General features: G+C 49.5%; 1 protein-coding gene across 2 annotated transcripts in view; it reads left to right on the top strand.

Annotated features, from left to right (window-relative positions):
- The window catches only part of DAPK2 (death associated protein kinase 2), a 134,963-nt gene that overhangs the window by 111,803 nt on the left and 10,894 nt on the right, over positions 1-12,266 (top strand). The window contains exons 6-10 of one of the 2 annotated variants that reach the window (XM_040226710.1): positions 388-436; positions 1,120-1,146; positions 5,008-5,160; positions 6,176-6,221; positions 7,804-11,944. In XM_040226710.1, coding sequence (XP_040082644.1) covers positions 388-436; positions 1,120-1,146; positions 5,008-5,160; positions 6,176-6,221; positions 7,804-8,412 — 884 coding nt within the window. In that variant the 3' untranslated portion in view covers positions 8,413-11,944. Of the gene's footprint in view, positions 1-387; positions 437-1,119; positions 1,147-5,007; positions 5,161-6,175; positions 6,222-7,803; positions 11,945-12,266 lie in introns of those variants that run through there. The other variant, XM_040226711.1, reaches the window with a different exon arrangement.

The raw sequence follows: 12,266 nt of genomic DNA, 5'->3' as shown, positions 1-12,266 counted from the left end.
CAGAGGAGTGTGGATTCTCTCTCTGCCTCCTTTTCTCCCCCATCACCTTCTGGCGCTGGCTGACTGGTCTCCAGCTGAGAGTTCTAAAGCAGTCTTTGTTGTGGGTCCCACTGTCCGTCCTACACCCTCCTCTCCCCACCCTCCTCTCCCCACCCTCCTCTTCCTTTTCCAGGGGTCCCCTTGTGCTTTCTGTCTTTGTCACTATCAGAATAACAGGCAACTTCCTCCCTCAAAATCCTTAGACCCGGGTATCTCCGTCCGCCTCTCTAATTTTCCTTAGGGAGGGTTCAGGATGGAGACATTTGGCATCTAATTCCCTAAAACTCCTTAAGATCATCTCTTGTCCTTTTCATACTCCTGCTGACTCTTCAACATGGCTTCTTTCAGCTCCAGAAATTGTGAACTATGAGCCCCTGGGACTGGAGGCTGACATGTGGTAAGTGGGACAGGCCACCCAGGTGGCCCCAGATCCTGGCTCTGGCTGACATCCTCCTGGATGAAAACGTCTTCCTCCACACTCACCTTTAAGAGCCTCTGGCTGCTCCTGGGGTGCTGGCATGTGGCCAGTTAGCACATGGCCAAGGCAGAGAACAAGGGGCTGGAAGCTAGAGGTACAGGCTCACCCTGAGACCTGCCACAGCCGTGATAAACATACTAATGACTATAATTCGTTCTGTTGGTCAACCATGTGATCATTGGGGGCCTCATGTATTCTAGCTACCGTGCTGGGCCGGGCATACCGCAGCAATTGACTGCACAGACGGAGCTCATTTCATGTGAACTGTGCTATCCAGTTGGCTGAGTACCTCGATCACTTGGTTTTCTAAAATCCTCCCAGTGGTCTTGTAAGATAGTTATTATTATCTTCATTTTATGAGGAGAAAGAGGCTCAGAGGTGGTCATCACAGCTGTCAGTGGGTCCTCGGACTCAACGTCCAGAGCTGGTTGACTCTGAGCGAGTCCTAGGCTGCTGCTGAAGTGTGGGGTGGGGAGGGGTGTGAGGCTTGAGGCAGCGCGTGGGGGCTGCCGTGAAAGGACCCTCAGAGCCGTGCGGGGAGTCACTTGCTGGTCTGGGAGGAGAGCCAAGAGGCTCTGACTTGACTGTTCTTTGTTCTGCAGGAGCATCGGTGTCATCACCTACATCCTGTGAGTACGACTGATCCCGGGGCTCTGACCCAGCTCAGGTCCAGGGGGAGCAGGAGGAATGAGAGAGGGGCAGGCAGACAGACAGACCGACTGACGTTTCCGGAGCACCCACCATGACCAGATGAGTTAGATCCACACAGCCAACCTGAGGCTCAGTGCACTCTGCTCGATTTCATACATTTGAGCCTGGGCTTGGGGTTGGGCAGGAAGCCGGGAGAGCATCCCGAAGCCCTCCATTCGGCTTGCTTGTGTTTGCATCCCTCCTGTGGCCAGGATCCACCACACGGTCTCACCCGGACCCAGGTTTCCGGTGAGAATATCAATTTTCACTCAGAAATCGGGGACAGCCCTCAAGTCACCATGCCCTTCCTGATCCTGCCTTGTCTTTCTCTGCCTTTCCTCTTCCTTCCCCAGAACCCCTTTTCCTCTCACATGCTATCTCTTCTCTTTTCCCCAGAGTCTCTCTTTCTTGACTCTGAAGTGTTAAGTGCTTAAGCAGAGATTTCCTGCATTGTGTAGCGAAACTGTCACTTTCCATCCCTATGGCCTTGGGCAGAAAAACAACTTCTGGGCTTGTTTTTCTCATCAGAAAAATAGGAATCATAAACTTCCTGCCATGGTTGTGTTGAGGATTAAATAAGCCGACGTGCAAACTTCCTAGCACTGCTCAGACAGACATTGCTGATTAGTTGGTGTTCATTACATCAGTACTTGCCAACCGTTTCCACTCACAGCACTCCTGGAAAATGCTGTTTTTATGGCACTCTGGGTAAGAGGCAGCCCACAGCCAGAGGGCATGGAGGATGGGGAAGCCAACACTCAGCTCTGTCAACACCCCTGTAATCCCTCCTTATGACTCCTCCTTGGACTGGGAGCTCTGCCAATGTGGTGGATGGCGTCCCCCCTGCCCCACCCCTGCCCCTTGATTTGCAACAGAGGGTATCAACCCAGGCAGAACGTCAGACCTTTTTTTCTTTTTCTTCACATCAGACCTTTTAATATCTGCTATGGCCCAGGCCCCACTCCAGATCTATGAAATCAGAATCACTAGGAGTAAGATCTGGGCATTAGTATTTTTAAAAAGTCATAGAGGAATTTGATGCAGAGAGAATTTGATGCATTGCTGCATAATTCCAGATTAGAGCCAGGATATTCAGGCATGACTTCCATATTGAAATAGTAAGGAATTCCAGCATCTCCAGGGCACACAATCTTCCTGTAGCCCACTGAATTCCACACAGTTTATTGACCACCTGATCCTCGGTGAACACAGTGCCAGGCACTCGGGGTACTAAATGGAGAGTCTGTCCTGCTCGCCTGGAACTTTTTTTGTGTGGGAGGGAGACACCAGACTGCTAACTCTCACCCAGTGGGACCAAGGTTGTGCTTTAGGTATGAACATGGCTTTGTGAGACAAATGGGAGAGCCAGTGGTTTGCTGGGGCTGTAGAAAGTTTAATGGGAGAGAGGGAGCAAGAGAGGGAGATCGGAGAGAGAGATTGATTTGAACTGGGCTGGAAGGAATGAGATGAATTTTCCTGGTGGAAAGGAAAGGAAGTGCCATCCTGGATGAGGAAGGGGACAGCAAGAGTGATAAGTGCAGTGACAATACAGAACGTGTGGTGGGGACCAACTTTTGATGCCTTCCTGAGAAGTTTAGATGTGATTCTGTAGAAAACAGGAGGGAGGGTAGGGCCCAAGGACTCCTGGGACAATGGCATATTTTGAATATTAGGCAGGAGACAGTAGATTAAGGAGTCACTGTTTGAATGGCACATTTTTTTAAATGTAAAAGAATGAAACTAGAACACTTTCTAATACCATACACAAAAATAAACTCAAAATACATTAAAGATCTAAACGTAAGACCAGAAACTATACAACTCCTAGAGGAAAATATAGGCAAAACACTCTCCAACATAAATCACAGCAGGATCCTCTATGACCCACCTCCCAGAATATTGGAAATAAAAGCAAAAATAAACAAATGAGACCTAATTAAACTTAAAAGCTTTTGCACAACAAAGGAAACTATAAGCAAGGTAAAAAGACAGCCTTCAGAATGGGAGAAAGTAATAGCAAATGAAGCAACTGACAAAGAGTTAATCTCAAAAATATTATAAACAACTCCTGCAGCTCAATTCCAGAAAAATAAACAACCCAATCAAAAAATGGGCCAAAGAACTAAACAGACATTTCTCCAAAGAAGACATACAGAGGGCTAACAAACACATGAAAAGATGCTCAACATCACTCATTATCAGAGAAATGCAAATCAAAACCACAATGAGGTACCATTTCACGCCAGTCAGAGTGGCTGCGATCCAAAAGTCTACAAGCAATAAATGCCGGAGAGGGTGTGGAGAAAAGGGAACCCTCTTACAGTGTTGGTGGGAATGCAAACTAGCTCAGCCACTATGGAGAACAGTGTGGAGATTCCTTAAAAAACTGGAAATAGAACTGCCTTATGACCCAGCAATCCCACTGCTGGGCATACACACTGAGGAAACCAGAATTGAAAGAGACACATGTACCCCAATGTTCATCACAGCACTGTTTATAATAGCCAGGACATGGAAGCAACCGAGATGTCCATCAGCAGATGAATGGATAAGAAAGCTGTGGTACATAGACACAATGGAGTATTACTCAGCCATTAAAAGGAATACATTTGAATCAGTTCTAATGAGGTGGATAAAACTAGAGACTATTATCAGAGTGAAGTAAGCCAGAAGGAAGAACACCAATATAGTATATTAACATATATATATGGAAGTTAGAAAGATGGTAACGATAACCCTGTAAGCAAGACAGCAAAAGAGACACAGATGTATAGAACAGTCTTTTGGACTCTGTGGGAGAGGGTGAGGGTGGGATGATTTGGGAGAATGGCATTGAAACATATATTATCATATGTGAAACAGATCACCAGTCCAGGTTCGATGCAGGATACAGGATGCTTGGGTCTGGTGCACTGGGATGACCCAGAGGGGCGGTATGGGGAGGGAGGTGGGAGGGGGATTCAGGATGGGGAACATGTGTACACTCGTGGCGGATTCATGTTGATGTATGGCAAAACCAATACAATATTGTAAAGTAATTAGCTTCCAATTAAAATAAATTTATATTAAAAAATATTTATTTGTTTGGCTGCACCAGGTCTTAGTTGTAGCACACAGGATTTTCCATCTGTTGTGGGATCTTTAGCTGCAGCATGGGAACTCTTAGTTGCAGCATGTGGGATCTAGTTCCCTGACCAGGGATTGAACCCAGGCCCCTTTCATTGGGAGCACAGAATCTTAGCCACTGGACCACCAGGGAAGTCCCTGAATGACACCTTCTTGATAAACCCTGCAGGGAACCTCATACACCCCTCTAGCCCCTAATGGCCCGTCTATTGCCACACTTGTCAGGATTTGCTCAGGATGCTCATTAGCCTAGAAGACCTTCCATCTCCTACTCTGACTGCTGACAGCCTCTTCAGGACAAAACTGGTGCAAATGTCAGCTCTTCCATGAGGCCTGCGCTGGGCCTCCCCTCTGTCCTGGGCTCCTCCAGCCCTTTGTCTGTTCTTTATTTTATTCTGTGTTCTACTGGAGATGATGAAGAGCCAGGTCTCTGTTTCTCTCCCCTCCTCTTTCAAGTCCCTTGAAGACACAGTTCTCTCTTTCAAGCCCTTAGTAGGCACTCCATTAAGTGTATTTAATTGGACTCATTTGAAAAGCTGTTGACTGGAACCCCCGCAAAGGATTGCGGGGAGACTCCCATCCCCATGCAGCAGCACGAGTCCAGGTCCCTGAGTCCATCACCCCCACTTCCGTCTCCTTTCTTACAGTCACATGTTCCCTCTCTGTGTGCCCAGCCTTAGTGGAGCATCCCCTTTCCTGGGAGACACGAAGCAGGAAACGCTGGCAAATATCACAGCAGTGAGTTACGACTTTGACGAGGAATTCTTCAGCCAGACCAGCGAGCTGGCCAAGGACTTCATTCGGAAGCTTCTGGTTAAAGAGACCCGGTAAGAGGACAAAGAAGAGAAGGGCACTGGCCTCTCAGGTCCTGACTCTCTCCTGCCACTTCTCCCATAGACATGCCAGCCTGTGCCTGCTTTGCCACAGGCTGTCAGCAACTATTACGGTCTAATCTGGGCAGGTGCTAAGGAGTGTGAACTGGCCAAGACTTGGCTTTCATCTTGTTTACTCAGGTCTTTCTCATTTCTTTTCCTGCTGAAATGCAAATAACCGTGTGTGTGTACGTAAGTCAGCCTGGATTTTTTTTAGAGCTCTTTATTTTTTGCAGTTTGTCTCAAGGGTACCTGGAACTAGAATTCGTTAAAGGAAAGGGGCAGGGTTTTCAAGACGATTAAGGTTGGGAGTGGGAAGGGTGTCCAGCCCAGAGGGGTCAGAACAGTGGGACCATAGGAGACCTGCTAATCCCACCCCTTCCTCAGGGCTCAGGGTAAGCCTCATGGGTATGTGATCAAAGGAGATGGGCAGGGAGTTGGAGGGTGCTGGCTGCCCAGGGGATGGATGAGCTGAGGTGGGGGTAACTCCTCACATTCTGGAAGGCCATGTCCTCTTGATCCCATAGACTTCAGAGAGACATAGAGTGGGGTCCCCTAAAGTGCAGTGGCTGGTTTCGGTGTTGAAGGGCAATGGTAGGAGGGATTGCCCCACCTGGGTACAGAGCAGGGAAGGGCAGAGAAGAGATCTGGAAGGCAAACAAAAACACAGAGATCAAAGTTTTCCCAATGGAGAGCATTTAGGACTCTCCAATAGTGAGGGATTGGGCCCTGCAACTATGGGAACAAAGATGAGGGTTTATATAAGGTCATTCTATTGAGAGGTCTGCCTGGACTGCTTTCTCTAGTATAGGAGATGTAGCCAGTCCCCCATCCACCTCTGCATTCCTTATGATTCTGGTTTGATGGCAGTGGTTGAAGGATGCCAAAAAGCAGGTCTGAGAAGAGTGAGAATGGAGACTGCTGCTCTCAGCTTCTCATGGATCATCACTGTTTTCTCATCTTCATTTAGGAAGCGGCTCACGATCCAAGAGGCTCTCAGACACCCCTGGATCACGGTAAGCGCTTGGTGACGAGTTTCAGCAAGCAGGTTCCTGCTCTGTTGCCAGGGATTCCTGGGCCAGATTTAGGGGACCTGTGACAAGGCCTTTGCTTGAAACACTGACCCCTAAGCACAGATGAAAGCTAGTTGAGGGTCTCCAAGGGTCTGGGCTTGTTCAAATAGGTCTGCAAGTTTAAGTTTCTATGTCATATGTTCAGGTGACTAATGAAAAGAAACTTTCACAAACCTCAATTGAAATCTTTGCTCTTTGAGTGATCTTAAAAACTGTTCTTTGTCGCAAGACACATGTGCGTGCTAAGTTGCTTCAATTGTGTTCAACTCTTTGCAACCTCATGGACTGTAGCCTGCCAGGCTTCTCTGCCATGGGATTCTCCAGGCATGAAAACTGGAGTGGGTTGCCATGCCCCCCTCCAGGGGATTTCCTGACCCAGAGATAGAACCTGCATCTGTTATATCTCCTGCGTTGGCAGAGGGGTTCTGTACCAGTAGCGCCACCTGGGAAGCCCCTGTCAGAAGACACGTCACAGTTATTCTCAAAAAAGAAATCAGGACTCCTCAGCTATAGAGATCAGTGACAGTTGAAAACCTCAGATTTGTTACCAGGGCTACTTGTTTCTAACTTTCAAAGCTCTGAGTTAAGGATGATTCAAACCAGGTCAGTGGCTTCCTTGGGCACCTGGCAACCTCAGAGAATGGGCTGCCCAGCTGGAGGCCTGCTTGGGGAGAGGCAGCCACCCCTCAGGGCAGTTCTGTTCTCTCTGGGGAGGGTGGGGCACAAAGGTGACTTCCTGCCTAACCCACTTTGTAACTGGGCTTCTGGCTGCTGGGTGTTCAGAGGGCCTGGCAGTCTGGTCTCAGTAAAGTGCATGTGATAAGCACTTTGGTAGGATGGGAATCAGGGGAGTGGGACTCTGACCCTTGTTCTGCTGATAGATGAGATGTGCCCTTCTAGGAACGTCAGCAGACCTCCCTTTTACTGAAATTGTTAAGTGGGAGAGCTGGCGAGGGTGATCTGAAGGTGCAGATGAGAATGGGCAGAGGTCCACAGGAGATGGGAGAGCAGAGAGGGCCGGAGTGCCCTTGGAGAAGGCCGGGTTCATTGACTCAGTGAAGGATGGGGAAGGCTGAGGGCCTTCTAGGTTTGAGTGCAGAGCTGGGGAGTCTGGTGGGCTGCCTCCTTGCTCAGCATGCTGAGTATGGCCAAGGCCCAGGGAGCCCACAGGCCCTGATGGAGAGAAGCCCCAGTTTCCCCCATCAGCCACGGCCTTGTGTGCCTCCTCTCTGGAGTGGATGCTTGCAGAATCCTGGCTGTAGCCTGCTTGTCTGTGCAAGCACCCTTAAATGCTATGCATGCAGAGACTCTCTCTAATGACCGCGGACCACCCTGCCTGGAAATGCGTGTGCAGGCAGCACCCTGTCCTTGACCTTTCTGATGGTCTGTTGGGGTGCTCATCCCTCCCTGGTCCTCCCATGGCCTGGTGCGTGCGGTGAATGCAGAGGCGGCTCGAGTGCCTTCCGCCTGCACCTTGGAGCAGACATCAAATTAATTCTGGCCCTTCTGTCTAAACACCCACCAGTCCAAAGGAGAGATCAGAGCCCCAGAACAGCACAAGGCAGAGCCCAACCAGCTGAAGACCAAGCGCCTGAGAGAATACACCCTCAAATGCCACTCAAGCATGCCCCCCAACAACACCTACGTCAACTTCGAGCGCTTTGCCCGTGTGGTTGAGGATGTGGCTCGGGTGGAGCAGGGCTGCCGGGCCCTGACAGGGGCCCATGACACCATCCAGGACGATGTGGAGACCCTGATCGCCATCTACAATGAGAAGGAGGCTTGGTACCGGGAGGAAAGCGAGAGAGCCCGGCACGACCTGTCTCAGCTCAGATACGAGTTCCGCAAGGTGAAGTCCTCAAAGAAGCTGCTTCGAGAAGACATCCGGGCCACAGGGTCCCGCCTTGGGGGCGCAGCCAGGAAGCTGGACCACCTGCAGACGCAGTTTGAGACCCTGAGGCAGGAGCTCTCAGCAGACCTCCAGTGGCTCCAGGAACTGGTGGGCAGCTTCCAGATGGAGAGTGGGAGCGTGGACAGCCCAGGTTCCATGTTCTGCCAGGACGCCAGTGAGTCCCTTGGGGAGCTGCTCAACAGATCATGTGGCGAGGAAGTCTTGGCCGGCTTGAAACTCTGAGCACCAGCATCGGGTCATTAATGCATCCTGGATGGTTTGCTGAAGCCTGCTCCCAACTTCCCTGCCAGGCATCAACTCAAATTCTCCTGCAGGGGTGTGTGTCTGTAGCATAGCCTTCCACCTCCTCCCAGAATCCAGAAGCATGGAGGGAGTAGCTAGTTATCCATTCTGTGCCTCCTCTCACCTGCCTGGTTTGTTGGGTGATTTGCTGGGCAGCCAGGCTGTTAAAACAATTGCTGTTGAATACCCCTCAGCATTCCTTTCTCCAGAGGGAGACAGCTGGCCCTGGGGAGACACTCAGGGAGACAGTAACTGATTTGTGATAATGGACTTGTTCACATCTCACTTCCTGCTTTATGGACTGCAGGTCTTTGGTACCATTTGAGTTACCTAGGGCTAATAGTCAGTCAGCTTGCTGTTCTCCGGCTGCTGATGGCAGAATTTTAAATTCACAGAGAAAAGATTACTTTTCATTCACACTGACATTTAACTTACCAAGCATTTATGTTTGTGATCCTTAAAAGAACTCTGTGAGACAGGAAGGTAGGTGGTATTATTGTTGTTGTTACTGTTATTTTCATGTAACTGATGAGGAAAATGACCTCCAGGGGGAAACGACTTACACAGGGTCATTCATAGCTAGTTGATACAGATGAAACATGAACCCAGGATGCCGGAGTCTAAGATGAGGTATTTAGGAACAAATAGCTTTTGATGTAAAAATGCACTTTAATATTAAAGTTCAGATCCAAGAGGTAAAATAAACAACTTCATGTATTTTGCCAGGCAATGTGGAAGCCTCATACCCTCTAAGCGATTGTCCTAAGAAGTGTGTCCCAGAAGGCAGGCAGTTTATGGTTCCCATCCAGCCCTTCCCTGTCTGAAGATCAGCCTGAGGATTAGGAGGGAAGGGGCAGCATCTTGCTCTTCTGCACCTTCCCTCCTGTTGCTCAGGGCTCCAACCTTCTGTTGGGAATGAGAACCCTTTTCTCGTGTCCCTAAGGTCTGAAGAGGGTGGACATTAAGATTGGGAAGCATGAGGCCCAGTGGTCCCTTCCTGACCGCAGGCTGTGTGCGCCTCTCCCTAAAGACTGGATCATTTTGTCTCCCTTTTCCCAGAGGAAGAGACAGCCAGCCAGCTCACAGAGGCAGAGTGTGGAGAGTGGGCCCAGCACTGTGCTGGAAGCTTGGGGGTGACAGAACAGATCGTATCGTTCCAAGGTGGCTTCACAGACTCACAAATCCCCTTGTCAGAGAGGAAGGGTAGGTGTTATTCTGAATTTGGGGCTGAGGAAACAGAAAGGGTGTGATTTGCCCAAGGGCACAGTAGTGGCAAAAGTGGACGCCTTCCGGATGGGGTCTTCTGCTTCCTTCCCCTAGCTGCCCCAGGCGCCAGGGGTTCACTCTGCTGTGGGGCACGTTCTACCCAGACACACCCATCTATCCGCTTACAAAGAACTGTTCAGCACCTGCCAGCTGCTGGGCGCTTGCCCTGTCCCCAGGCATACGATGTTGAGTGAGAACAGGTGCGTTTCCTGCCTTCATGGAGTTTGCAGTAAAGGACTCCACGCTGATGTAGAACATTCTGCAGAGGTAGAACTGCAGCTGGGACATATGCTACGAGAAGATTGTAGCACTGCAGGAGCCTGCAGTGGGAGGTGACCTAGTCAGAAAGGGTGTCCCTGAGGCGGTGACTCTAGAGCTGAGATCAGCAAAGCAAACCAGGGAGGAGGTAGTTTTCCCCACAAAACTGTCATGCCAGGGCTCTGTGCTGGGAGGCGGCCTGAGAGCTGAAATTGCTCAGGCAGAAAGAAAGCTGGCGAGGAAAGAAGAGGAGTATGATGTAGGTGTGGCTGGAAAGAAGGCAGGACCAGTAGGGCTTTGCCATACTGAAGAGCTCTGTCTCCATCCCAAGGATCATGGGACTGAAATGGGTGCTCAGCAGTCAGTAGCCCGATGTCATGGCAGGGGTGGGGCTGCCCAGGGAACAGCACAGATGGGGCATGATTTAGAATGATCCCATGAAACCATGTCTTTAAAATCCTACCTCCCTTTCTATTACATGCTGCTGCTGCTGCTGCTAAGTCACTTCAGTCGTGTCCGACTCTGTGTGACCCCATAGACGCCAGCCCACCAGGCTCCCCAGTCCCTGGGATTCTCCAGGCAAGAACACTGGAGTGGGTTGCCATTTCCTTCTCCAATGCATGAAAGTGAAAAGTGAAAGGGAAGTCACTCAATCGTGTCCAACTCTTAGCGACCCCATGGGCTGGATCACTTCAAGTATATAATATTTGTAACAAACAGTTTTCATCAAGTAAAAGAAACCATATTTTCACCAAATGTAAGATGCATCATTATTTTATGACCCCAAAATAAGTTTAAAAAGAAGCCCAAGATGGGAAGTCTAAGAGAAAACACCAAATACAAAGCTGGGACACCCTCACTGAGAGGGGAGGTGAGAAATAAAGCCACCAGGTAGGAGGGGAAGGCAAGGGAATGTGTGCATTTCAGGCTTGACACTGGGTCGCTCAGTCGCTCAGTCACATCTGACTCTTTGCAGCCCTGTGGACTGTAGCTCACCAGGCTCCTCTGTCTGTGGAATTCACCAGGCAAGAATACTGGAGTGGGTAGCCATTCCTTTCTCTAAAAGATCTTCCCAACCCAGGGACCAAACCCAGGTCTCCCCCATTGCAGGTGGATTCTTTACTGTCTGAACCACCAGGGAAGTCCTGACACTGGGTAGAAGGCTGGAAAAGTCCTCCCCTGAGAACAGGAGCCTCGGGCTGGTGGTACTCAGACAGAATTCCTTTCTGCATTTACACAATTTCCTTTCTTCATTTACACAATTAGTGGAATCCAAAAGAACCTCAAGCAAGAAATCTAATGTTAAACAGTCTGAGCCTGGGTGACCCTGATGGCTGGCAGAAGCAGTGTGGTCATCTCCTGGAGCACCTGCCTTCACTTCAGACCTACAGTAAAGATACATTGCCATGGTTTGAGAGAGAAGTCCTGATTTCAGAGATCCAAAAATGTGCATCTTGGAATCAATAAAAGATGGCAAAGCCCTGTTTTCCATGCCCTGTCTGGGAGAATTGATAGAAACAGTCCATCTACAATCTCTCCAAGAACTTTTCTGCCCTGTCACAGGACAGGATATAATCATTTGGCATAAGACACCGCAAAGATTAATGGTCCCTTTGGCCAGGTCAACCAAGTCAAGGGCTTTCCTGGTGGCTCAGGCGGTAAAGAATCCGCCTGCAATGCAGGAGACCTGGGTTCGATCCCTGGGGTGGGAAGATCCCCTGGAGAAGGGAATAGCTACCTACTCTAATATTCTTGCCTGGAGAATCCCATGGACAGAGGGGCCTGGTGGGCTACTGTCCATGCGGGCACAAAGAGTCAGACCCGACTGAATGACTAACTCTTTAACTTGGCCAAGTCAACAGGTTTCCTAAGGTAAGGAAGCCCCTGATTGAGCAACTCAGGGCAAACTTTCTTGTGAGGGTCAAAATAAAATGCAATAAAGGAGTAAGCTGTGGATGATGATTTGAATTAGAGACACTGGGAAAAGAGCGGGAGAAGTGGTTATTTTAGAATCCTAGCATCAGCTACACTCTATCTGTGCTGGCGGTTCTCAGGGGTGAGCCACCTGACAGCCTCCTTTTACAGCATTTTACAGGACAGGCTTTGTCTAGCGTCTCCCAGCCAGTCAGCCCCGGAGCCGACTGGAGTCAGAACCGTAAGTAGATTTCGTCATGGTAGTGCAGTCACCCTCTCCATGTTCACGTCCAGTCGTGGGTAATAGCTTGTCATTTAGATGTTTTATGAACAGACTTTTATTTAAGAGTTTCCAA

The sequence above is a fragment of the Oryx dammah genome, unplaced genomic scaffold, assembly GCF_014754425.2.
Source record: "Oryx dammah isolate SB20612 unplaced genomic scaffold, SCBI_Odam_1.1 HiC_scaffold_26, whole genome shotgun sequence".
Taxonomy (NCBI): Eukaryota; Metazoa; Chordata; class Mammalia; order Artiodactyla; family Bovidae; genus Oryx; species Oryx dammah.
The sequence above is the reverse complement of the archived record's forward strand: the minus strand, read 5'-3'. Positions and strand labels throughout refer to the sequence as shown.